This window comes from Arachis stenosperma, chromosome 7, assembly GCF_014773155.1.
Source record: "Arachis stenosperma cultivar V10309 chromosome 7, arast.V10309.gnm1.PFL2, whole genome shotgun sequence".
NCBI lineage: Eukaryota > Viridiplantae > Streptophyta > Magnoliopsida > Fabales > Fabaceae > Arachis > Arachis stenosperma.
The window spans coordinates 46,051,156-46,079,002 of record NC_080383.1 but is presented as its reverse complement, the minus strand read 5'-3'; the positions used below and the strand labels follow the sequence as shown (position 1 = coordinate 46,079,002).

Below are 27,847 nucleotides of genomic sequence, written 5' to 3'. Positions count from 1 at the left end.
TTCTCATATACACTAGATACTCATATACACAAAATTTGGACCTTACTTTGGGTCAGGAATTCAGGATTAATTCATTTTTCGGGCTCCTGATTTTTGTTGGTATTATAGTTGGGCATCATTCTTTGTTACTGCAAGGGCACACATAACCAGAGCCCATTAAGCCCGTTGAATAACGGAATAAAAAACAAAAACCCTGCTGAGCAAAAAAAAAAAAAAAAAACCCTCGTTCCCTTGTCATTACCGCAAAAGCCTGATTCTTCGTGCAACAGTATTGCTTCATTGCTTGGAAAATTTGAGATAAACGGAACAAAAACAAATTCAGGATAAAACAAGGTGTTTCCCGATTTCCTTTCATTCACTCACTTTCTTCTTCTTCTTCTTCTTCTTCTTCTTCTTTACTTACGTTATAGGGTTTCCCTCACTCTTTCTAGGGTTTCCTCACACTCCTTTCCCCGATCAAACTTTGTCGTAAATATCTTGCACCTTCAAATTCATCGTCTCTGCAGGAATCCAATTTCCCCATCTCTTCAATCGGTGCGTTGACAATTTGCCAAAGAACCAAACCTTCAAAATTCCTCCTTTTTGTTTTGGTCTTTTTCGGTTTGCTGTTGCTTTATTGATGAACGAATTGTTGGAATGGTTTTGGGTTTCAGGGTTGGTCGCTCTCGTTCCATGTGAAGGAGCATGTATTCTTCCAGAGGGAGCGGCGCTTACGGTCAATCGTACCCGGGTCAATCCGCATACGGCCAGAACGTAAGCCTTTGATTGACTGTTAACAGTTTCTTGATTTCATTCCGATGCTGTCGTTGTCAAATTTATGCATCCCCCCCCCCCCCCCAAAAAAAATTGTTTTCTTTTTCCTTTATTTTTATTTTTAAATGAATGTTCACCATCGTAAGTCATTGATTCTTAGGCTATGTTTTGTATAATACAATTTAAATTTAAAGGAGGAATTCTTAGAAGTAAAAAAAATTTCAATTTATTTTTGTTTAATGCTTGGATTTTTGTTTATTGGAAGATTAATTTGGATTTTTGTGGTGTTTTTGAATTTGGTTGCAGCTGGGTTCTAATTTCACTGGAGCTTCTGTTGGAGGACATGATGTGGGGCAGCATTCTGTGGCATCAAGGCATTCAGCGATATTAGGTGCGTCTCAGGAAGTTGATGTTGCTGGATATCGCCCTCACAGTTCAACTGCTGCACAGTATGGGGGGCAGTATAGTGCGGTTTATGGCTCATCTGCTTTGAGCAGCGCACAGCAGGTCAGTGTGTTGTATTATGTGCAGTTAACGCTTTATCTGAAAGATAATGATAAGGAGTGTTATATAATTGGAAATGGTTCCTTAGGTTTTGTTTGGATTGATGCGACAGAGTGGGTGGACTGGAGTGAACTGGTCATCTGGTATTAGGTGTCCTTTGGTTGATCTAAAAATACGATGGAGTAGAAGTGAATTTGGTGCTCTTCTATTCTATACAAGTGCCTACCATTATTTTGTTTTCCCTTTGATTTGGATGAATTGCGACTTCAATTCCATACTCTGCCTTGCAATAATCTTTCATCCAATTTGATTCTCTTTTCCTTTTCATTTTTCCTCACTATCCAAACCTGTCAAAGTGATGTGAAAGCATCTTCAACTTAGAGGCACTTATGTTTGCTGTTAACTGTTGAAACATTTGGCGTGACACCCAGAAAATCCTAACATTAGGAGAGCTGAGACCCCTAGTTAATGGATAGGGTTAGTTGGCTGAAAGCTTCCATTCGGTGTCTTCAAATGTTAAAGTCTTGATTCTTGAATCCAAGAGAGGTATTTTCATGTCTCTAGAAGTGTATGCCTTGCCTCTACTAACAATTTACATTTCTGTTCTATCTGCGTTTTCAAATTTTCATTTAAGTGTCATGTTTCCCTTCAAAGCCTTATAAATCCTTCTCAGTATAATTTTTTTTAAATATTCTTGTTAATCTTTATTTTTTGCTATAAGTGAAAAATTGTTTGGATATTTTTCTCTGTATAGGTTCCCTCGTTGGGTACCAAGGGAGCTTCATCATCAGCATTAGATGGTCGTGGAGGTTATAATTTGGGTGTTTCGGATTCGCCTAAGTTTGCTTCTGGAGAATATGTTCCGTCATCTGGTCATGGATATGGTCATAAGGTTGATCAATTGTATGGTGACAAAGGATTGGAATATTCTGGAATAGACAGGCGGCAATATGGTGAAAGGCAGAGTGCTTATATTGGTAGGGACTTGGGTGATGCAGCTGGACGGTATGCTGCTGATCCTATTGGGTTTAGTCATCAACATCAGGTGTGTGGTTACTTTGTAGACTAAATTTCTTTCTTTCTTTTAGTTCCCACTGAAATGAAATAAACAAATGGCCACTCCATCCTGCCTTTGGCATTATTTCTTTTATTTTTACAATTTTAATCATGTTGCATTTATCTTTCTTTCAGCAAGCAGAAATCTATGACCGCATTGATCAGGCAGCTTTGCTTCGACAAGAGCAACTGCTGAAAGCTCAGCCTCTGCAAGCTGCTTCACTTGATGGGGGTGCTAGGTATTAGTTTTATTTTATTTGGATGAGTGTGCATTGGAGGGTTTTTGTTTTGTTTTGTTTGCTTTTGGGTCTAATACAAATTGTGATGAATCCACACCAATTTTGGTTGCTAAGTAGTGCTAAATATATGTGCATATGTCCATTTTGGTTATATGTAAAATAGCAGTGTCGTCTTTTTGAGTTTTGTTTTCACTGGGCAGAAGCTGATCAACTCTTCCTTACTATCTTAAATGGTGATTATATTTCTCCGTGCACTAAGTAGCAACACGTTTCTGGCAGACAAGCTGATTATCTTGCAGCAAGGACTGCTGCTAGTCGTCACACTGCCCAAGATCTTTTGTCTTATGGAGGAAGGATTGATTCTGATCCACGTGCTTCATCAATGCTAAGTGCTGCTTCGTATAGTGGACAGCATGCACCATCAATATTGGGAGCAGCTCCAAGGAGAAACTTGGATGATCTACTGTATTCTCAGAATGCTTCAAATCCTGGTTATGGAGTGAGCCTACCACCTGGTAGGGATTACGCTAGTGGAAAAGCACTTCATGGAAATGCCATGGAGTTGGATTACCCAGGAAATGCCCTTTCACGTGGTGGGCACAATGACCTTAAAGATGACCGTGCTAGCTATCTACGAGAATTTGAGCTAAGGGAAGAAGAGCGTCGCCGGGAACGCTTGCGTGAGAGAGAGAGGGACAGAGAAAGGGAGAAAGAACGTGAACGATTGCGCGAGCGGGAACGAGAAAAGGAACGCGAAAGGGAGCGCGAAAGGGAGCGCATCTTGGAGCGGCGGGAAAAGGAAAGGGAACGAGAACGCAAACGTGCTCTTGAAACTAAGCGTGATCGGACTCCAGTGAGATCTTCCAAGGATCCCCGTGGTACATCAAAGGATCCTCGAGGATCATCTTTGACAAAGGATGGGAGATCTTCACGACGGGACTCCCCACATCATGTTGCTTCACATAGGTGGATGTTGTGATTTTACTATTTCTGCGTCCTGCTCAGGTTCTGAATATCTAGCTGCTTGTTTATCTTGCAGCCTTATATAACTAACTAAGTGTTCTGTTATGCTGAAGGCACCATTCACCTGTTAGAGAAAAACGGAGGGAATATGTCTGCAAGGTAAAAGAAAACAAGAATTTAGTTGCTCAGCATTGTGAGAATATTCCACAGGAGGAGCTAGTTGTACTTGTTTTCCTTCAGGAGATCTGTGGCTGGTGGCTTGATAATTCTTTCAACGTTATCCTTTTGTGTCTTTCTTTTATCTTGAACTCTCAGTTTAGCGTGTTCATTCTGATTTCAACCAAGTCACATGATTGGATTCCATAAAGTTGGGAAATCTTCGTTGTCCTTGATTGGCCTTTGTTCATAATCCTTGTTGAGTATGCAAACGGCAAAGCACTTGTTTTCCCTTGGGCCATGATTATTCTTTCCTATTCCTTGTCTCCTCATCTCTTGCACCTCTTCACTGATTCTTCCTTTTTGTTTTCCTTTCTTCCTTGCTTGTCCTAAAATACCTTGATTTTTTATTTTGGGATGTGTCTTTTAATGGATTGGGAGGCAAATCTAATACCTGAAGAAAAAAGTATAAAATTTCAAGAATATTCTCATTCTTATTCATGCTACATTGGAAGTTACATTTCAGTTCTGAATGTGAAGTGATTTGAAAATAATACCCAATGACCTAATTTCCTATTTATTGTATATTGCTTTATGAATTTATAAACAAGACTAATTGATCTTTGCACTGTCTAAAACAGGTTTACCCAGCCCGTTTGGTGGATATTGAAAGGGATTACCTCTCGATAGATAGGCGATACCCCCGACTCTTTGTCTCTCCTGAATTTTCTAAGGTCTTCTGGTTCTATAGTTTCTTTTTATTTGATGGTGATTGTTTGACGTTGATTTGACATCATATCTTGCAAATTCTTTAGGTTGTTGTGAACTGGCCAAAGGAAAACCTGAAACTGTCTATCCATACTCCTGTCAGGTATGTCTCTCCATCTGTGTGATATTGGTTACAAGATTCCAAAATGTTATCTGATGTTTCTAATAGCATTTGATCTAATTTTTATTACTCTTTTTTAATTAGTTAAGCTTACATTTTCAGGATATCCCTGCCCCTTCTTTTTTCTTTCTCTTTTTAAGCAACACAGAAAAACCCATCATAAACAGCAAACTCTTTTTGAAGCTTGTACACAGAGAAAACTTCTTTTTTCTATTTGAATTTAATTGTTTTGTACACTCATCTTGTTTCTCTTTTTATGTAGTGTAAATATTTTTAGCTATGCTATATTCCTTGTAACATAAACTGATTGTTAGGCATCGAATGAAAGAAATATTTAGGTATCTTCAAAATTAATACGAATGACTTATATTGTATGCATGATTTGAGCGTGATGATCTTGTGGTTACAGAAATTTGAAGGACTTTTTTTTTTTTTTTTTTTTGGGGGGGGGGGGGGGATGAAATTATTATTTCATCAAGATGATGAGAAGGAAAATACAAAATAGGATAAGAGTTTCTCTTAAAAGAAACAGGACAAAAATGTTTATCTATAAAAATAGCTTTCTGATCATCTTTGAGAAGAGTCTTTTGTACAGATAATGAACTTCACACAAATAGATGCCAGATGTCTAATCCTGTTCCGTAAAACTTGTCAGAAAGTTTGTCACGGGAAGGTGCAAGCATTACATTCCAACCAAGTTTTGATTATCAGAAATTTTGCCAGACATCTATTGATTTTCATTTATTCCTTCATTCCACTTTTTCTCGAAGATCGTCCTTGTTTTTCTGCTTTGCCTGCCATATATGTATTATTCTTACTAGTATTTGTTTAAGAAAAATAAAAACAAGTGAAAAATAACATTATTTTGAACAGTTTTGAGCATGATTTTATTGAAGAAGGAAGTTTCACTGAGACTAGGGAATCATCTGACAAGCTTTTGATGGGACAACCTCCAAATTCAATACAAGGAAATACAGTATGGAATGCTAAAGTAGGTTCAGCAATGGACTTTGTGATTTGTTCCCTCTCTCTCTCTCTGATATATATATATATATATATATATATATATATATATATATCTTTCGTTTGTTTTGTATTATTATTGTATTTGTTGTTCATCTGGGAATTATTTGGCGGTGGTTACTTTTTTTTTTATTTGTGCACATTATTTCGTAATGGTTACTAAACATATTGCTTTTGATGCCCAGAATTTTCTTTTTGGTTGCTACTAAGATGTGATAGAATGTGTCGATCTTGAGAAAGGTGACAAATGTGGTACAATGTGTTGATCTTGGTTGCAACTAAGATGTTATAGAATGTGATACAAAGCTTTATTGCGAACACCCTCCCATCTCCTGCCTAACCCATTTCTCTGATAACAGATCAATCTTAAATGCTTATCATAAGGCTTGTGCCAATATACTTGATCTAGTTTGATACTTTCCAACAAACTTTGTCCTTCCATAAATAATATAGATCTGTTTGCAGGAGCTTGTACGTTGGTGGTTGCAGTTTCTGTTGTAATGGTGTTTTCTAGTTGGTCTCCTGTGATATATAATCATATAAATTCATTATTGTACATAAAAATTTTGGGCTTCATTGCTCGCTAAATTACTTTATCTCCTTATTTCAGATAATCTTGATGAGTGGACTTAGTAGGGGTGCATTGGAGGAGCTGTCATCTGATAAAATTTTAGATGATCGCATTCCTCATATTTGCAGTTTCCTTAAGTTTGCGGTCCTTAAGAAGGACCATTCTTTCATGGCAGTTGGTGGCCCATGGGAACCAGTTGATGGTGGTGATCCATCTGTTGATGACAACTCTCTGATTAGAACAGCGCTCAGGTTTATGCTTAAGATATAAATATTGTTCTGGAGGTTATAATTTCTACTACTACACTAACGGGCATTTCTCCTATTTTCCAGATATGCAAAGGATGTTATCCAGCTTGATTTGCGTAATTGTCAACAGTGGAACCGTTTTCTAGAGGTATTGGTTTACTTTCGTTGTTGTGTTGGTATTTTTTGCTTGTTTTAATCTCTCCCACCATTGGGATTGACAGCTAAATCCTTTTTCAATCATTTGTATGCTTCGAGTCTTATTTCCTGTTAGTTTGTGTTTATTCTTACGAGCTATGTTCATTTTGCATTCTAGTGGTCTAGTGATATTCTGCTTTTATGTTTCTTTTACTAATCTTTACTATTATGTTTTTTATTTCTTCATTTAAAATGCTAACACATTCTTATGAAATTTCTAGTCTCCTAATAGCTTTATGTTTCCCAGATACACTATGATAGACTTGGAAAAGATGGTTTCTTTAGCCACAAAGAGATCACTGTACTGTATGTTCCTAATTTGTCTGATTGTCTCCCCAAGTTGGATGAATGGCGTGAGCATTGGCTTGCCCACAAGAAAGCTGTGGTTGAGAGAGCACGCCAACTTGCTTTGAAAAGAGAGGTCTGTTTATTTTGGCCGTGGTGGTTTTGCTGATAATCTATTTGTGCTGGATATGGGTTGAAACTGGAATGTTGCTTGGGAATTTTCTCTATTATTCTATTTTGATTTTAATATATTCTTTTTTTTTGGTAACGTTTCAGAACACAAGAGATAGCAAGGAAGCTTCTAAAGGTGAGTGGCCTCACTTTCCTGTGTGACATGTATCTTTTTGTCAACCTGATTTTATCTAATCATGTTAATTGTGGTTTTCCGGCTATTGTACTTTAGACAAATTGGATAAGAAGAAGGAATCTGCCTCATCTGGACAATCTGGAGATGCTAAGAAAAAGGAGAAAGATAGCAATAATGTTAAGGTGGAAGCTGAAGAGAAAACTGCAGTAGATAAGTCTAAAACTACTAAACATGATGGCTCTGACATTGGTGAAGGAGGCAAGAATGCTGAGAAAAAACAGCCCGAAGCTGATGCTTGTCAGACATCAGGGAGTGTGAAATCTGTAAAGAAGAAGGTTATAAGGAAGGTTGTAAAGCAAAAGGTTGTCAATAAGGCAAATGATGCCACAAACAAGCAACTCGGTAAATCAGATGAGAAGAATGGTGTGGAGAAAACAGAAACATCTACTGTTCTGGTTGAGGGCGAGAAATCTTCTGTGGGTCCTGATGGGATTCAGGATGCTACGAATAATGTAGTTTCCAAGGATATTATTATGAATAATACTGATGGGGAAGAGGGGAAGGATAAGGATATGATTAGTTCTGAAGACAAACCTCTAGATAAGCCAGAAACAGTGGGCAATGCTACTATTAAAACAATAAAGAAGAAAATTATCAAGCGGGTACCAAAAAAGGTGGTTGGTGAAGCATCAAGAACTCTTCCTGAGACTAAAACTGGAGGGAACGTAGAGGCAGTAAAAGCAGAAGACGGTACCCAGAGCACGAGCAAGCAGATTGCTGGTGCAGGTATTGCAGCGACACAAGGGAAGAAAGCTGTGAAGGTGGTTCCTAAGAAAAAGTTAAAAACACCTACCGGTGTAAAGCAAAATGATACATCTGCTTCCAATAAAACTGAAACAAAATCTGACAAGGATGACAAGAAGTCTGAAGAAAATGTTGTGGCAGGTCAACCACAAGATGTCACTCAGAACAAGGGTAGGCGGACAGCTGATGCGGATACCTCAGTGACAGAATTGAAGAAAACTGTGAAGGTAGTTTCTAAAAACAAGTCAAAGGAAACCTCTGAAAAGCAAGATGGTGCAGCTGATTCCAATAAAAATGAAATGAAGTCCAACAAGGATGGCATAAAAGATGAAAAGGATGTTGGAAAAATTGGAGCCAAGTTAGACAAACAGAAAGCCTCTGAGAAAGATGTTCACAATGTTAAAGGGAAGTTGAAAGATGGGGATAAGGCAAAAGACATGAAAGGAACAAAAGATGGAGATAAGTTGAAGGACATGAAAGGAACAAAAGAGAGAGATGGAAAAGACGAGTCTAGAAGCAAATCTAGTAGAGAATTGAAGGAGAAGAAGAAGTCCGATGAGCCTCCTCGGCACCCTGGATTTGTTCTTCAAACAAAATGGACTAAAGATTCTAAAGTATGCTAACTTTAGCTTGGTTCTACGAACTGTAGTCAAATTTTTCATTTTCTCATGTAGTCTCGGTCTTAATTTGTCAATTATATTGCAGCTTCGTTCGTTGTCATTGTCACTGGATTCGTTGCTGGATTATACTGACAAAGATGTTGAAGAATCGACACTTGAGGTCCGTTATTTACTAGCTTGGCAACAGCTTTTTCCGAGTCATTTGTAGTATTCTGCTGCTTTCAAATGGACATTCATTATTCTTTATTGTCTGGGTTTTGCAGCTTTCATTGTTTGCTGAATCATTTCATGAAATGCTCCAGTTCCAAATGGGTTGTAGGATTTTGGCATTTCTTCAGGTTTGTTAAACCATTGTTTGTAGTTAGAGTCTGAGTTTATTTTTCAAAGGAAGTCTGACTACAATTTTGGTGTACATAATTTTCTCCAGAAACTGCGCATTAAGTTTGTGACGAAAAGGGCCCAGCGAAAGAGGCAGAGAGAAGAGAGCCATGAGAAGGATAGTGAAAGTAAATCACCTTCAAAACGTACAAAGAAAGATAACCCTCCTGTGAAGAGTGAGCCTGCAGATATGGACACAACGGTTCCAACCGAAGGAGATGATGATAAAACTGTTGTACAGAAAGATAAGCCTGGTGGTGAAAAAGAGGAGGATAAACCTGTTGAGAAGGAGGATGTGAAGATGGAAGATGGATCAGACGAGGAGGAAGATCCTGAGGAGGATCCTGAAGAATATGACGAAATGGAAAATGGTAGTCCGCAACATGATTCATCTGAGTATAAAAATGCTGAGCAAGAGGCCAATGCAGATGTTGAATCCAAAAATATTACTGGCAACGAAAAAGCTGCAGAATCTTCTAAAGAGGAAACTAAGGTTATAATAGAAGAGGTGAAAGAATCCAAGTCTGATGCACATTCCACCGAAGAGAAGGAAGGAAAGGTTGATAAAATAAAGAAAGAAGCCCCTGCGGTTAAGGAGGCTGTTGTGGACAAAGAACTTCTTCAGGTACTTCCCTTGTCTAATTATAATTTACTAGTACATGATGTGTTCTTGATTGAATAATGACTATTTATTTATGACAGGCTTTCCGATTCTTCGATAGGAATCAAGCTGGCTACATTAGAGTAAGCGCCACGAACATCAGCTAATCTGTTTCATATTATGCTTGACAATGCTAAAATGTTCGTTTTTCTCATTTCTTCAGGTTGAAGACATGAGATTAGTCGTCCACAATCTAGGGATGTTCCTTTCTCATAGGGATGTTAAGGTGAAAAAATATTACACATACTAGTATCATATTAACTATTGATTTTCATCTAAACTGTATACTAACGCATTTTATGTAAATCAGGAACTTGTACAAAGTGCATTATTGGAGAGCAACACTGGGAGGGACGATCGGATACTCTATAATAAGCTGGTGCGGATGACTGATGTTTGAATATTTGATGCAACCTAGGGTCTCTCTCACTCTTATTTATTTATTTTATTATTATTATTGGGTGAAAGGACGTGCTACGTTTCTTGTAATGCATGGATGTAACTCATAATAACATTCTGTCCACTCAACTCCCCCGGATTCCCATAAGTTCTGCTATTAGATTTCACAGTTGAGTTTGATCATTTACTAGATTCCCGTGATTTTCTACATTTATCCACGTTATATGGCGGGGCATGGGTGATTGGAACCCCTCTGTAGTCATGCATGAGCATGGTTATTAGAAGTTTAGAACCGAATCAGTAACGGATTCACTCAGATTATTGAATTATTAGTTGAATTTTATGATGCATAGACATGGGACATAACATTGACACGGTATGTTGACACGCGAATTTGAAATTTGAAATTTATATAAGACATGCGGACACCGTGTACGTATAAAATATGAAGTATATTTTAAATAAATTATTATGATATTTTAATATTTTATTAATATTAAAATATAAATTAATATTTTAATAATTTTTAATAATTTTTAATTATTTAAAATAAAAATTATTTTAATATTTAATTATATATATTATTTTTAACTTCATTTTAGTATTACATATTAAAGAGGTTGGATATATTAATATGTAATGGTATTTAAGTATATTTAAATGTTTGAAGAATAATTTATTTTTAATTAAAATACAATAAATTAAAAAATATCTGTTTTATAGGTTGAATTGGTTGATTTGGTTTTGCTTAAATAAAAATAAAAAATTATTCAAAAATTAAATTTAAAATTAAAAAAATAGAAGCTTTTTCAAATATCTCAACAATTATGTCTAGATTAATTTAGTCATTACTACAATAATATATTAATTTAAAACAAATTTTTAAATCATAGAATTTAATTAATAATTTGATTTCAATTATTATCTCCGTTTTAATAAAAAAATGAGTATATACCTAAATAGATCTTCAAGAATTTTGCATCGAATGTTTTCATCTTCAAGAATTTTTTATCATATAGAGGTGTTTAAACTTTACAACACTAAGATAGATAGGTCATTTCGTCACACTTTTAAAGATTTATTTGTTCAAATAAAAATAATGATTTGATTAAAGTAGGGACTTATATGTCTTATTTTTGCAAAGTCTAAGAACTTTAATGTAATAAAATTTTTTTGGGGACAAAAACGTCTAATGCAAAATTTCTCAAAGACCTATTTGGGTATATATGATGAGCAAAAATTAAAGTTTACAGATACCGACATGTGCACTGAATTGTTCAAGTAATACCACGATAGATGGACATCATTGTCACAAGGATTAACGGATTGAGTCAAACAATGTCTAATTAAATATCTAAATAGATCGATCAAACTTTAGAAATTGGATTATGGATCTTGAAAAAGAGAAGAAATAGAAGAAGAAAATCAGGAGAATACTTGAAGTTAAGAGAAAATCAATAGATAAGAATGTTGAAGGTTTCAGAGATGTTTGATTTTTAGAAGAATAATGTTTATACTTTCTTATATAATTCATGCAAAAATCTTTTCACAGCAAATCATTTATAATGAAACCCCAACCTCTTGGTGATTTAATTTTTCTAAACTTAATTAATCACCAATCCTTTGGTCAACTAATCGAGAGAAGAGGTGAAAAACGATTTCAATTTTAAGCTGCACAACCTTCAAGAACTATCACTAGCCGAATTATATGTTATGTATTTGAAATAGATCTAGATAAGTGAAGATTATGAGATGAGTTTTAAGCTAATCTGAAATTAATTTTTCCAAATATAAAATCAGAATCCAAGACAGATTTAGAATATTTTCTAATAGTTCTAACCTTTATTGATGAAGAAGAAACTTAATCTTGAAAAAGTAAAGAAGGATGAATTAAAATAAATATAACACTTACATTATTAATCCAAAAACCAAACAGAGCTCCTAACCTTCAACGGGGAGGTTTAATGACTCATGATAAAGAAAGAAACTAATTCTAATGATGAGAGTGTGTCCTCCGATGGATGATTGATTGATCCTAGGGATCTGAGGATCCTAGATCCTGAATGATCTCCCTTGTGAACAAAGTTTACTTATTTATACCCTAAATTCTATCTAGAATTTGAATTTAAAAAATAAATATAATGTTATCATTAGGAAAGATAAGATAGATAACTACCTACTTCAAATTAAAACAATAATTCAAATCTAATTTATAAACAAATTCTAACAACCAAATCTTTATATTTATAGAAGGAATTGATGATAACTAATCTTTTTGAATCTTGAATCTTCAATCTTCGGATGTGATTAAGGCTTCTAATGATTTGTATAAATGAACTTGGGCCTTAATTATTACAACCTTGGAGTTGAGGAGTGTTGCACGTCGGGCTTAAGGTCTTCAATTTTAGGCGTAGGCCCAATTACACCATCCAGGGACAATTGCACGCTGAGCTTGCGGTGAGAGACATCGGGCTTGTATGTTTAATTTGATGGGGATGCCGGGCTTGAGGCTTTGGCCAGCGACGTTTGGTGGAAGGAGGAAGGGACACCGGGATTCTGTGGACAGCTGCTAGGGATGTGTGTGGGTTGTTGGGTGTCCGTGGTTGAAGGCTTGGGCGTTTGGTTCTCTTCCTTTTGGGCCTGATTGGACCGTCTTTGAACTGGTTTTGCTTTTCCTTGCTAAAAAGACCATAATTCTTGATTGTTTTCAGACAAAAGCACCTGAAAACACAATAACACTAACACAACTCCAAATATTTGATTAGTTATGAAATTCCACTAGAAAACATAAGAAATTTGATTAAAACTCTAAGAAAACCTAAGAAAACAAATGAAAAATAACCCTAAAAATTGTTTAAGATGACATGACATCACAACACCAAACTTAAAACTTTGTTTGTCCTTAAGCAAAAAAAAAATTAAACAGAGTTTATCTTAAGTGAAAATAATTGAAGAGTTTACAAATCTTAAATTAAAAAAATTGGGATTTATGATAATTCTTGTGATTACATTTGGCTTCTTTTATCTTTGATGAATCTTGCATACTTAGAATTGAGAATTTCCAAGAACTTAGATCCGAATTATATTATGAGAATTTTTTTGGGCTTTATATGACTTAAAGACAGTTACTTTACATTTAGGGAAAGATTTTTGAGGCTTTTGACTCTAAGTGTTCTGTCACAAGGCAGCTCTTAATGAGCTTTTAATCGATAAACCCGGTCCAGTTGGCCCAAGTTACTAGGTGATAAAGTATCCCTCGAATCTAATTACCCAAGCCTTTCCTTGACACAATTACACCACAAGCACATAACTAGAAAATTTATTGATCCAAATATCGATGTTCAGAGGCTCTTTGGACTCTAAATGTTTTGTCTTAAGACGACTCTTTAAGCAGGCTTCCAATCGATAATTCTGGTCCAGTTGGCCAAGTTATCGAGTGATAAAGCACCGCTCGGATTTACTTTCCCAAGTCTTTCCTTGAAATACAAACATTACCGGCACATAACTGGGCTCTAGTCATTGGTGCTCAGAGTCTTATTTATTTTGATTTCTTTGAACTTTTTAGACTTTTTTTCACTGCTTCAAGGAATTGATTTGAATTCTCATAATTCTTCTTCAAATTCCTATTTTTGAAGATTCTCCTTCTGTTTTCACAAGATTCAAATATCTTAAGTTCATCAAATGTAACCACATATTCTTAAGCACCACCACTTTCGTTTTGAATTCTTTTATTCAATTTTTTCATTAAGATATCCTCCATACAATTTGATCACTAGAGGGAACAAACAAGTTTTAGCACTTTAAATAAAGAAAAAGTAAAGAAAATAAAAACAGAAAGATACATGCAAACAAGGAAGAAAATAAACAAAACAAAAGAAAAACAAAAGCAAAAGGAAAAGAAATAACTACCCCAGAGGGAATTCATCTTACCCCAATCTTTACCCAATATTATCATCACTGCTTCTTTTTCATATTCTTCGTTATCCAGAAGCTCATGGTGTTACCAACACCAAACTTAAATACTTATACCAAACTTAGAGTTTAATAAAGCTTTAGAAATAAGTATAAGTTATATATAGAAGCATACATACATGAAAATGAAAGGAATTTGGCTTCCATTCGGGACTTTGGGCGTCCTTGAAGTTTTTCTCCCTGGGACTTGCTCTAGCCTAGGCGCTGGGCTTCTAGGGAACATGTCGGGCATGTGACCTTCCCTAGGCTTAGGATGTTGGGCGCTGGTGCACGAAATTGAACTCGCACAACTTCACCGGCAAGTGCACCGGGTCGTCCAAGTAATACCTCAGATGAGTGAGGGTCGATCCGACGAGGATTGTTGGATTGAGCAAGCAGTGGTTATCCTGCAGATCTTAGTCAGGTGAATAGAAAGATAGTGGTTGTTGTTGCAGGCTCATAAACAGAATAAATAAGAAAACAATAAATAATTAATAAAGAAACAAAAATAAGAAATCAGTTAAGGCTTTGGAGATGCTTTATCTTTCTGGATTAATACTTCATACATACTACTTTAACAATGAATGATTCATTCTATGGCAAAGCTGTAAGTGATTAACTCATGTCCTCTCATCAAGTCAATCTCCTCTAATTCATATCAAACACCATTGTCAGTGGTCATTCAATATGAACAAGGGTGAAGCTCACACAATTCATTCTCCTTTGTGATCTTACTCAAAATGCCACAGACAAGGTCAGATCTTTCGGATCGAAGAATGAAGCTCAATGTTCTAGCCTTAGCGCCATAGAAACCTCATCACCCATAACTACCTGGATTATATGTCATATATCCTCGATTAGCCCAGATGAATTATTGGTTCAGGTGATGTATTTGCAAGCTTTAGCTCAATACTATCTGGGTCAGGACTCGCAAGAACTCATGTAGAAAAAGGGACATACCTAGTCTCATTTGGATGAAGAACGACAATACATCATAAAATGGAAATCAAACATATATTAAAATAGAAACAGTAATATGATTAATCCATAGGAATCAGCAGAGCACCTAACCTTAATCTAGGAAGTTTAGTTGCTCATAATTTATAGAGAAAAACTTAGGTATGAAAGTAAAGTATGATACCAGTTCCTTCGTAAACCTAAGTGATCTCCTTTTAAAGGAGATGCTAACCCTAAAAGATGTTAATTTAAAATTAAAAAGTACAAGGATAAATGAAACTAGGCTACAGAGTGCTGAAATCCACTTTGGGCCCACTTTGGTCTTGTGCTCGTCCAAGCCTAGCGTCCAACTTAGAGTATGGGCATTGAACGCCAGTTAGGGGGTGAGTGCATTCTCCCTTGGTCCCTTGGTGGCGTTGAACGCCAGTCTTGGGCGTTCAATGCTGGGCTTTGGTCCTTTTTGGGTGTTGAATGCCAGATGTGGGCGTTCAATGCCAGTTATGGGCAGTGATATGGAAGAGAAGTATAAACTATCATATATTTCTGGAACGCTTTGGAAATTAGCTTTCCAATACCATTAAGAGCGTGTCAATTGGACCTCTGTAACTCCAGATATGTTCATTAGAGTGCACGGAGTTCAGAATTTGACAGCATCTGCTATCTTTTCTTCCTCTCTGAACAAGACTTTGCTAATTTTTCCATTTTTTTCCAAAAATCACCTAAAATCATAGGAAAAACACCAAAACTCAAAGTAGCATCCAAAAAGTAAAAATTTCACTAAAACACACTAAACATAATAAATTAGTAAAATCTAACTAAAAACACTATGAAAATGCTATGAAAAAGCGTATAAAATATCCACTTATCAGGCGTCCTCTTTGGAACGCGTGGCATACAAAATTTTTTATGTAAACCATAATTAAAAGATTCGTGCAAAGAAGGATAAGAAGAAGAGATTAATGCGACTTTGGAATGAAAAAGAAAAAGAACAAAGAAAGAGAACAAACCATGGTTTGGTTGCCTCCCAACAAGCGCTTCTTTAACAATCACTAGCTTGACGTTGAATCTTTTAGGTTGGAGGTTGAGATGAGTTTTGTTGATCTACTTTCCCAAAATAGGGTTCAATCTTTGTTCGTTGACCACGAACTTCCTTCCAAAGTTCTCCTCCATTACTTTGACATGTCCATATGGGGATATTTTACTCATGTGAATGACCTAGACCACCTTAATTTCAACTTTCCAAGAAACAACTTTAATCTTGAATTAAATAGCAACACCTTCTGACCTAATTCAAATTTTTTGAGAGGATTTTCTCATCAACCCACTTTTTTTGCTCTTTCTTTGTATAACTGGACATTATCATAGGCTTGATTTCTGAATTCATCAAACTCATTAAGTTGCAGAAGTCTTTTTTCTCCAACGGCCTTGGCATTAAAATTCAAAAATTTGATTTCCCAAAACACTCTATGCTCTGGCTTAATAGGTAGATGGCATGCCTTGCCATAGACCAATTGATAGGGTGACATGCCAATTGGTGTCTTGAAAGCTGTTCTGTAGGCCCATTGAGCATCGCCAATCCTTCTGGACCAATCCTTCTGGGAGGCGTTGAAGATCTTCTCTAGAATTCTTTTCAGCTCTTGGTTGGATACCTCCCCTTGTCCACTTGTTTGCGGATGATATGGAGTTGCCACTTTATGTCTGACTCCATACTTTTGAAGAAGAACTTCGAGTTGCTTGTTACAGAAGTGGGTCCCTCCATCACTAATTAGTGTTCTTAGAACCCCAAGTCTGTTGAAGATTGTCTTTTTCAAGAATCCAATTACAACCTTAGCATCATTAGTGGGTAATGGCATGGTTTCCACCCACTTATAGTTAATGGCCACTAGTATATAGAGGTTTGAATTTGAGGAGGGTAAAGGTCCCACGTAGTCAACTCCCCATATATCAAATAACTCTACTTCAAGTATGAAATTTTATGGCATCTCATGTCTCTGGGATAGATTTCTGGATCTCTGCCATCTATCATATTTTTCATCAAAGGATTGGGCATTTTTGAAAAGAGTGGGCCAATAGAGGGCGCTTTGAAGCACTTTACTCGCCGTCCTCTCTCCATTGAAGTGGCCACCATAGTTTGAACCATGACAATGCCATAATACTCCTTGAATCTTTTTCTCAGGAATACATCTCTATATGATATTGTCAGAACATCTTTTAAAGAGATATGGGTCATCTATAGGAAGTAGAAATCATGAATGCATTTTTTTCTTTGATTCAAATTAAGTTCCTAAGAAATGATTCTCCTAGCTTTGTAGTTAGCCATGTTAGAAAACCATGGTATAACCTTAATGGCTAGGATTTGTTCATCTGAAAATTCTTCCTTAAGGGCCATTTGTGGCGCTTGAGTTTCTTCAGGATAAATTTTGGAAAGATGGTCTGCTACTGGGTTTTTTGTGCCTTTTTTTATCCCGAATTTTCATATCAAATTCTTGAAGTAGTAACACCCATCTTATCAATCTTGATTTGGTATCCTGTTTAGACAAAAGATACTTAAGAGCAGAATGATCAGTGTAAACTATTACTTTTGAACCAATTAAATAAGATCTAAATTTATCAAAAATAAATACTACACCTAATAGTTCTTTCTCAGTTGTTGTATAATTTTTCTATGCGTCATTCAAAATATGACTTGCACAGTAATTACATGTAATAGCTTGTCTTTCTTTTTCCTCAAGACTGCACCTATGACATAATTACTAGCATCACACATTAATTCAAAAGGCATAGACCAATCAGGAGGAGCAATTATTGGTGCACACACAAGTTTAGCTTTTAAAGTTTCAAAGGCATGCAGACATTCTCTATTGAAAATAAATGGAGCTTTTTTTATTAGGAAACTGCTTAGTGGTTTTGCAAATTTTAAAAATATTTTATAAATCTTCTATAAAAGACTGTAATTCCTAAGAAACTTTTAATTGTCTTCACATTTACTGGTGGTGAAAACTTTTTAATTACCTCCACTTTAGTTTTGTCAATTTTTACGCCTTTAATTAGGATTTGGTGTCCAAAATTAATTCCTTCAGTGACCATAAAATGACACCTTTCCCAGTTCAAAACTAGGTTTATATTTTGGCACATTTTCAAAACTAACGACAAGTGATGCAAGCAAGTATTAAATGTGTCACCAAATACAGAAAAAACATCCATAAATATTTCTATAAATTTTTTATCATATCAGAAAAGATGAAAGCATACACCTTTGAAAAAATGGCGGGTGCATTATACAACCCAAAGGCATCCTCCGATAGGCAAAGATTCCATAGGGACATGCGAAAGCGATTTTTTCTTTATCAAGGGGTTCAACCGCAATATGGTTATACCCCGAATACCTATCAAGAAAGAAATAAAATGCATAACTGGCAAGCCTCTCCAACATTTGATGAATGAAGTGGAGGGGAAAGCGGTCTTTCCTTGTGGCTAGGTTGAGTCACTGGTAATCAATGCACATTTTTTAACCAGTGACAATTGACAAACTCCATTTTGACGGTTTGTCTTGCATTGATTCTAAGAGATTTTAATACCTTTTACCCTCATTTATCCATTAAAATAGCATGGTTTTGTGATTGTCTCCTTATTTGTGTTTAGATGTGAAAACATGCTTTTCAACCCTTAATTTGATGGTTTTAATCTCCCTTTGATTCCACTAGATGCCTTGATATGTTTGTTAGTGATTTCAGATTGAAAAGGGCTAGGAATGGATCAAAGGAGTGAAGAGGGAAAGCATGCAAAGTGGAGAAATCATGAAAAGTCAAAGAAGTTGAACTCGCCCATGGACGCGCGCGCACACCTGGCGCTTGCGCGCACCTGCGAATTACCCCATGGACGCGTACGCGTGCTGTGCGCGTACGCATCGGTGTTGGTTTATGATTTTTTAATGAAAACGTGGCCAACGAATTCTGGAGGGGTGTGGGGCCCAATCCCAACCAACTTTGGCACCAAAGATGCTATTTAAAGCCAAGGATTGAAGAGCAAAGGGGGATTCCAACTCATTAGTTCATACACACTCATTAGGAGTAGTTAGAGTTAGTTTCTAGAGAGAGAAGCTCTCACTTCTCTCTAGAATTAGGATTAGGATTAGGATTAGGTTTAGTTCTTAGATTTAGATTTAGATTCATCTTCTTCTACTTCTATCTTCTCAATTCCTTGTTGTTACATTCATTCTTCTTCCATTCTTTTATTGCAATTTCCTTTATGTTGTTCTTATATTTTGTTGTAGATCTAGTATTGCTCCTTCTACATTCTTTCAATTCAATAAAAGGTAATTCTTAATAAATGTGTTTCTTTTGATTTGTTGTTGTTAATTCCTTGTAATTGAGTAGTGTAGATTTACTTTTCTTGCAATTTACTATGCTTTCCTTTTATGCCTTCCAAGTGTTTGATGAAATGCTTGGTTGGATTTTAGAGTAGAATTTTATACTCTTGGCTTGGAAAGGTAACTTAGGAACTCTTGAGTTACTAATGTCCAAGTGATTGATGATTGGGAGCCATTGACTCTAGTTCTCACTAATTGAATTGGTGGAGAGTTAGGACTTATGGACTAGGATTGATATAGCTCATTTGACTTTCCTTTACTACTAGTTAGAGGATGATTTAATGGGATTAATCCTTGCCAATTCTCATATTGTGGTTAGTGATTAGGATAGAGATCCTTGACTACCAACCCTTGCCAAGACCTTTTTAGCCATTAGTTTACTTTCTTGCCATTTATCTTTCATGCCTCTTATCAAAACCCCAAAAATAAATCACAACCAATAACAAGACACTTTATTGTAATTCCTAGGGAGAACGACCCGAGGTTTCAATACTTCGGTTTATAAATTTAGGGGTTTATTACTTGTGACAAACAATCTTTTGTATGAAAGGATTATTGTTTGGTTTAGAAACTATACTTTACAACGAGATTTCATTTGGAAAATTCTAAACCGTCAAAAATCCAATCGTCAAAATGGCGCCGTTGCCGGGGAATTGCAATGGTGTTATGTTATTGGTTATTGTATATATGTGAATAGTGTAAATATCTTGCTCTTTGCTTTATTTGCTAGTTGTAGAATTTTATTTCTCTTATTTTCTATTATCTTTTGATTTTTGTTTTCTCTTTCTATTATGAATTCTCACTTTGGCTATGAGTGTAGTTACAATTATGTTGTAGGAAATGAGGACTATAATGAAGATGTGTATCAAGAATGGGATATCCAAAGGTGGGAGGAACCATATGCTTATGATCAATCCTCATGGCAACAACCTCCACCAATGCACTATGAAGAAGAGCCATTCTATGATGCATACCAATCCAATGGCTATGGTGAATCTCCTTGTGACTTTCAAGAACCACCACCATATGCCTATGAGTCATATCCTCAACATGAGCCTCAACCACACTCTCAAGCCTATTTTCACCAAACACCTCCATATGACCATAATTCATATCCACTACACCAACCACCTTATGAACCATATGAGCCATACATGGAACCACAATTCCAAGATTACTACTCCCAAGAACCACCTCAATACATACCACCACCTTACCAAGAAGAACCACCTTCCTATAATGAACCGTTTCTCCAAGACAATGAACCCTCCTATCCACTTCAATCTTCAATGGATGAAATCCTTAGCCTTATACTTCAAGGGCAAGGAGAAATGCAAAGGGAGACACTAGAATTTATGGCTACTTTGACCAAGGTAGTAAGCAATTTAGTCTCCCAATATTTGAGTACTCAAGGCACTCCCATGGTTACATGTGGAGAATCAATTGAAAAGCATAGCATGAAGGAGAGATTGGAAACTCCGGTGGAGAGTGAGGAATGCTACTTTGTGTTAGAACAATTGGAGGAACCTATGGCCATTGAAGAAGAGGAAGAAGTGGTTGAAGACTTAGGAGATGCGGAACCCCCTTGGGAACTTAGAATTGAAGAAAACCCCTCCAAGAAGATTGAATTTGATGTTGAGGAGGAAAGTGCACAACCTCCAAAACAATTTTTGAATGAAGACTTGGAAGGAATGAAGCAAGAATTGAGTTCCCTTGGTGATGAAGATCATGCATCCAATTCTCTTGGTGGAAAATCCTTTAAATTTGAAGAACCTTATCCCAATGAATTTGAAAGTGATGTGGAGGTAGATTTCTCTCGTCCTCCAATTTATGATTTGAGTGATGGAGAAGAGCTAGATGAAAATGATGAACAAAGGATTGAAAACGAAGAAGTTTATGAAGAGGTGGAAGTTGACAAGGAAGAATACAAGGGAGTAGAGCTCGCTAGCACATTGGAGATACCTCTCCCCAAGCCACCACCATCTATCTTTTCATTCAAGTGGGTAAATTCTTTATACTTAAGCTTTATTATTCCCCTTGAATATGGTTTGCTTGAGACGGATGGTCAACTTAGACATATTTGTGGCTTTAAGAGTAAAAAGGAGATGATTAGTGGTTTGAAATATCATTCTAGGTTCATCATGGTTGCATACTCAAAGCTTAATTATAAGAGTTGGTGTAGAACTAGATTGCTTAGGTCTAGAAGGATGTTTGGTCACTTTGTTGAGAATTCACCTTGCTCACCACCCATATGGATTAATGATAATCAACTTGGAGATGGGTGTGAAGACAAAATATGGGATCCGGGAACACATGAGGATCAACATTGGGAGCCCATGGTTTGTGAAGAACTCCATCAAAGCTTGGAGATATTAATCTTGAATGATGGAGCTTATTGGAAGTCCAAGCATTGGTGGAAGTTCCAAGATGAGTACAAGCACAAGCCACCTTGAGAGAAGCTCCCCATAAGTCCAACTTAAGGACTTAAAATAAAAGTGCTAGGTGGGAGACACCCCACCATGGTAACTTCTTTTCATTTTCTCTTTTTGTACATATTGGTAGAATTAGTTTAAATTCTTGTTTTGATTGTTTTAATGAGTCTAATTGGTAGTCTAGTATGTCAAATAAGGTTTTATGGTGTTTTGGTAGCTGTTTGGAGGTTTAGAATGCTTAGATTGGTGCAAAAACATAGAAATTTTTTTTTGAAAAACAGAGCACCATCCAGTGCGCGTACGCGTGCATCAAGCATTTTGGACCATCCACGCGTGCGCGCCATACACGCGTACGCGTGGATTGAGAAGTTCCACCGTCCATACCTTGACCCGAGAGTTAGGCCTGCACCATGCGGGAATTGGGCCTGAGGCACAAACCAATTCACGCGTATGCGCACATGACGCGTACGCGCCACTCTCGAAATAAGCCATCGACGCGCGCGCGTCATGCGTGCGTACGCGCGGATTTCCTTCCTTCACCACATTTCTTTTCTTCTCCTCTTTCCATTTCTTTCCTTCTCATCTCTTCTTCCCTTCTTCTACCCCTCATCCAAAACTTCCAAACACCATTGATAACCATTTATTTTAGTTAGTTAGTTAATTAGTTAGTTAGTTAGTTGATTAGTTAGTTTTAGTTTAGTTTTTATTTTATTTTCTCTCTTTTCATCATAAGTGTTGGATTATTGACTTTGTTTACTATGCATTGCTTCCCCCTTATTGCCTAAATGCTAATTTAGCATTAATGTTTTTAGATAATCTTTGTTGGATCCTATGATTGAGGTTATATTTTGCTACTTGGTCTTGAGTTTTTCATGCTTATCTTTTGAAAAATACCAAGTGACGAGAATTGCCTTCGAGCTTGTGACTCTTTTGAATTACATGATTTGGCCACCATGTGATTTGAGCCTTATTTTGTGATTAGGCAACCTCTTGATGGATGATGTTGTGCATTTACCTTAATGCATTGTATTTTATGATTATATGCATCCATATGTGTTTGACTTGAATGCTTTCATGCTTCTTTAATGCTTGTTTTACCTTACAAGTTCACTTAAAGCATCTCAAGCATACTAGAATGAGTAAAGTGCATGCTTCTTTTGTGACATAACTTTTATGCTAATGTGTGTTCTAAACCGCGCAATTTAGAATTCACACACTTATTTGTCATTAATGTCACACTAATTCACTCACTCAATTCTAGTGATTTACCTCATTCCAACAATTATGCCTCCTTGCTTTTGTCTTACCCAACCTTATGGTGTTATATTTTTGTTTTTCATGATGAATGCACCACAAGCAATAACGGAAGCAAGACTAAGAACACGTAGCAATCCGGAGAGTCGTCGTACCCCCTTGCTCATCTTTGAGTGCACCGAGGACGGTGCAAACTTTTAAGTGTGGGGAGGTCGTCCGACCGTTCGACGATTTCGGGTGACAAGTTTCTAATCCCAACACTTTTGCATTTCATTCTAGGATTTTAGGATTTTTATTTGCATTCTCTTAATTTTTGTACATGTATACACAATAAGCTTAGTCAAAATAATGAAAATTTTCAAGATTTCTATCTATAGGGCACCTTAATTGATTTGAGTGAAAACTTTTCATAAAACTTGCTTGAATTATATATATTGTGGATCATATTTTTGAGCTAAGAACACAAGCAAGTGAGATTTGAGCCTATTGATGTGGTTACATTTTATAACCACTTATTTTCCATTCTTGTGTGCATTATTCTCTTTCTATGATTGCAATCTTTGATTTGTTTGATTCTTTATGTCCATTATTTTGTGTATACATACATTTATATGATTGAGGCCATCATTTCATTAGCTCACTTACCCAAATAGCCTAACCTTTTATATTCCTTTGTTAGCCAATTTGAGCCAACGCTTGACCCACTTGTTCTTAATTTTAGCACATTACAAGCCTAAAGCGAAAAACAATAAATGTCCTTATTTGGATCTTTGATCGGCTTAGGCTAGTGTGTGTGAGTATCATTCAAGTGTGGGAACCTTGGGACATTGGGTGAATAAAAGGGTAGTTTTGTATTTTTATTGAGAATATTGGGAATTGGGTACATGCTCATGTATTGATCAAATGTATAGACCTTATGCATTGATGTTCTTGTATATAGAAAAAAAATGAGAAAAACAAACGAAAAAGAAAAGAAAAATAATATGGAAAAGGAAGAAAAAAATTAGAAAAAGAAAAAGAAGAAAAAGAAAGAAATAAAAAGGGGACAAAATGCCCCAAAGTAAAGTGAAGCTCAATAAAGATCAATGCATAAGTGTTGTGAAATGAAAAGAAAATGCATGAGTATGTGAAAAAGTGAAGAATGGGTAGTTAGGTTAGAACTTAATTGTATAGGATGTCATAGGTTAGGTGGGAAGTCTAAGCTTATCAAAGATTCAAACTTCAAGCTCACTTAACCATATATGCATCCTACCTTGACCCTAGCCCCATTACAACCAAAGAAAAGACCTCATGATACTTGTATGCATGCATGAAATATATGTCGATTGTTAGAAGAAGAACAAATCTTAGAAAGCATGATTAGGAGAGAATTGAGTGAATCAACCCTAAACACTTGAGCGAATAGAGTGCAAACACTACCGGTGAGGGTTTGATGCTCAATTACATGTTTCCACCTATGATCATCTTTTCATGCAAGTTTGTAAAATTATTTAATAACTCAAATCAATTGTGGATTAGACTTGTTAGTCCTTAGCCCTTGTTCATATATGCTTCTTGGGAATTAATTTATTTTGACCAAGCAATTGCATTCATCTAGATAGTTGCATATAGGTAGATTGCATTTAGTTAGTTTCCATTGAATAAATGCCATACCCTTACTTCATTCTTGGTTTAAGCATGAGGACATGCTTGGTTTAAGTGTGGGGAGGTTGACAAACCCCATTTTGACGGTTTGTCTTGCATTGATTCTAAGAGATTTTAATACCTTTTACCCTCATTTATCCATTAAAATAGCATGGTTTTGTGATTGTCTCCTTATTTGTGTTTAGATGTGAAAACATGCTTTTCAACCCTTAATTTGATGGTTTTAATCTCCCTTTGATTCCACTAGATGCCTTGATATGTTTGTTAGTGATTTCAGATTGAAAAGGGCTAGGAATGGATCAAAGGAGTGAAGAGGGAAAGCATGCAAAGTGGAGAAATCATGAAAAGTCAAAGAAGTTGAACTCGCCCATGGACGCGCGCGCGCACCTGGCACTTGCGCGCACCTGCGAATTACCCCATGGACGCGTACGCGTCGGTGTTGGTTTATGATTTTTTAATGAAAACGTGGCCAACGAATTCTGGAAGGGTGTGGGGCCCAATCCCAACCAACTTTGGCGCCAAAGATGCTATTTAAAGCCAAGGATTGAAGAGCAAAGGGGGATTCCAACTCATTAGTTCATACACACTCATTAGGAGTAGTTAGAGTTAGTTTCTAGAGAGAGAAGCTCTCACTTCTCTCTAGAATTAGGATTAGGATTAGGATTAGGTTTAGTTCTTAGATTTAGATTTAGATTCATCTTCTTCTACTTCTATCTTCTCAATTCCTTGTTGTTACATTCATTCTTCTTCCATTCTTTTATTGCAATTTCCTTTATGTTGTTCTTATATTTTGTTGTAGATCTAGTATTGCTCCTTCTACATTCTTTCAATTCAATAAAAGGTAATTCTTAATAAATGTGTTTCTTTTGATTTGTTGTTGTTAATTCCTTGTAATTGAGTAGTGTAGATTTACTTTTCTTGCAATTTACTATGCTTTCCTTTTATGCCTTCCAAGTGTTTGATGAAATGCTTGGTTGGATTTAGAGTAGAATTTTATACTCTTGGCTTGGAAAGGTAACTTAGGAACTCTTGAGTTACTAATGTCCAAGTGATTGATGATTGGGAGCCATTGACTCTAGTTCTCACTAATTGAATTGGTGGAGAGTTAGGACTTATGGACTAGGATTGATATAGCTCATTTGACTTTCCTTTACTACTAGTTAGAGGATGATTTAATGGGATTAATCCTTGCCAATTCTCATATTGTGGTTAGTGATTAGGATAGAGATCCTTGACTACCAACCCTTGCCAAGACCTTTTTAGCCATTAGTTTACTTTCTTGCCATTTATCTTTCATGCCTCTTATCAAAACCCCAAAAATAAATCACAACCAATAACAAGACACTTTATTGTAATTCCTAGGGAGAACGACCCGAGATTTCAATACTTCGGTTTATAAATTTAGGGGTTTGTTACTTGTGACAAACAATCTTTTGTATGAAAGGATTATTGTTTGGTTTAGAAACTATACTTTACAACGAGATTTCATTTGGAAAATTCTAAACCGTCAAAAATCCAATCGTCAACTATTCATGTAGGAATCAATTCATCTCTCTCATTAGAAATCACTGTGATTTCTCTCTTCTTTGGCACCACTTGTATTGTGCTTACCCATGGGCTGTCAGAGATGTCGTATATAATTCCAGCATCCCATAACTTTATTATCTCCTTGTGAACTACCTCTTTCATTGTTGGATTGAGTCTTCTTTATCCTTGCACCACTGATTTGAAATTTTCTTCAAGTAAGATCTTCTGTATGCACGTGGTGGGACTGATCCACTTTAGATCCCTGATTGTCCACCCAGTGAAGGAGAAGATAGTGAGAAATGATTAACATATGTGTAAAAATTTAGGTCACATAATCTAGTTGATATTTGCATTAATTCACCATATGATGAATATATATGTGGTAAAAAATGAAACATGGAGGCTGAAATAATTATATGAATATTGGAATAAGTGGATAAGAGTAATCCTTTGAAAGATAATTACCAAAAGTGTAATTATGTGGTCACCGATTTTGACTGCACTAGGTAAAACGGCTAAAAATACCAGCATGAGAAATACTAGCAATAGAGAGTATCTTAATCCAAAATATATTTAAAATATTTTATTAGAGCTAAACTGATCAAGAAATATTAATAAAAGAGCTTTACTGAATGAATTTAGATCTCGTAAATAAAAGTCATTATTACAGGTACTATTTTGTCTTATATAAAAAATATTATTTTATTAGTATACTTTTTCTCTTTCTTATTTATTGTCATTACTTTTTCTTTTCTACTTTTTCTCTCTCCACCTCTATAGAGCATTTTATCTGTGCTTACATCATTGTATCGAGATGAACCATGACCCTCATCAGAGCAAAAAAGTGGGGTGTTACAATTTCAAAAAACAAACAAAACATTCAAAATGCAGGAAGCTTGCACAAGCACAAAAAATGCGCGCAAGCAACATTTTTCACACTGTGCATGGTGGCCCAAGTGAGCAAAACGTGCACACGCGGGATTTTTTCTTTTTTTTCTAACATCTTAAGCATAAACTGGACTTCGTAACTTATATAATCACATTCTAGCCAATTTTAACTCCAAATTGGACAAATTAACCTAAAACTTAATACAATACAATAAAAAAAGGGATTAAAAATACGAAAAAGAAATAAATTATGACCAAAAAGAAACTTTTGGGTGCTCTCATTTCACCAAATGTGACGTCTAACAAGATTTTCAACCTGTAGAATACTGTTTCTATCATTCAAACATACAATTAATAATAAAGGATAAAGTATGTCTTTTGTCCTTAACGTTTTTTGAAATTTTTCAAAATTATCCCTAATGTTTAATTTGATTCAATTATGTTCTTAACGTTTGAAATAAATTTCAATTCTGTCCCTGGTATTAAATTTTTTATGGTCAAAAGTTAGTGAACTTTTTATCCTAATTTTGCCCTCAATCCAATCCACCTTTCAACCCTAATTCTCAATCCAAGCCCCACCACTCCACTACATTCATCACCACCATATTCATCATAAATGCCCTTTCTCATGATTAACCATCATCACCTCTTTTTCTTGCCACTGGCACCAAACCACAACCAACCTCTTCTTCTTTCTTTATCTTCTCTCTTCTAAACAAGAACAATAACAACAAAAGCTAAGCTAAGCAATGGAGGAGCTGAAGGAATCTTCTA

The 27,847-nt window shown here is 36.0% G+C and overlaps 1 protein-coding gene across 2 annotated transcripts; it reads left to right on the top strand.

The window, feature by feature from the left end:
• Positions 1 to 248: 248 nt before the first annotated feature.
• Positions 249 to 10,234, top strand: LOC130941770 (protein SHORT ROOT IN SALT MEDIUM 1). 2 transcript variants are annotated; one of them, XM_057870358.1, is made up of 22 exons: positions 249 to 333; positions 432 to 534; positions 654 to 753; positions 1,060 to 1,260; positions 2,012 to 2,302; positions 2,449 to 2,552; positions 2,832 to 3,518; positions 3,629 to 3,674; positions 4,313 to 4,405; positions 4,487 to 4,542; positions 5,434 to 5,551; positions 6,194 to 6,405; positions 6,487 to 6,550; positions 6,845 to 7,018; positions 7,159 to 7,189; positions 7,286 to 8,607; positions 8,699 to 8,773; positions 8,877 to 8,951; positions 9,041 to 9,616; positions 9,694 to 9,735; positions 9,816 to 9,878; positions 9,963 to 10,234. In XM_057870358.1, exons 3-22 carry the CDS (start codon positions 685 to 687, stop codon positions 10,050 to 10,052), a joined length of 4,389 nt encoding a protein of 1,462 aa, XP_057726341.1. In that variant the 5' UTR covers positions 249 to 333; positions 432 to 534; positions 654 to 684; the 3' UTR covers positions 10,053 to 10,234. The 2 variants fall into 2 exon arrangements, with proteins under 2 accessions (XP_057726341.1, XP_057726340.1); XM_057870357.1 differs by having other exon boundaries at positions 329 to 534.
• The last annotated feature ends 17,613 nt before the right edge of the window (positions 10,235 to 27,847 follow it).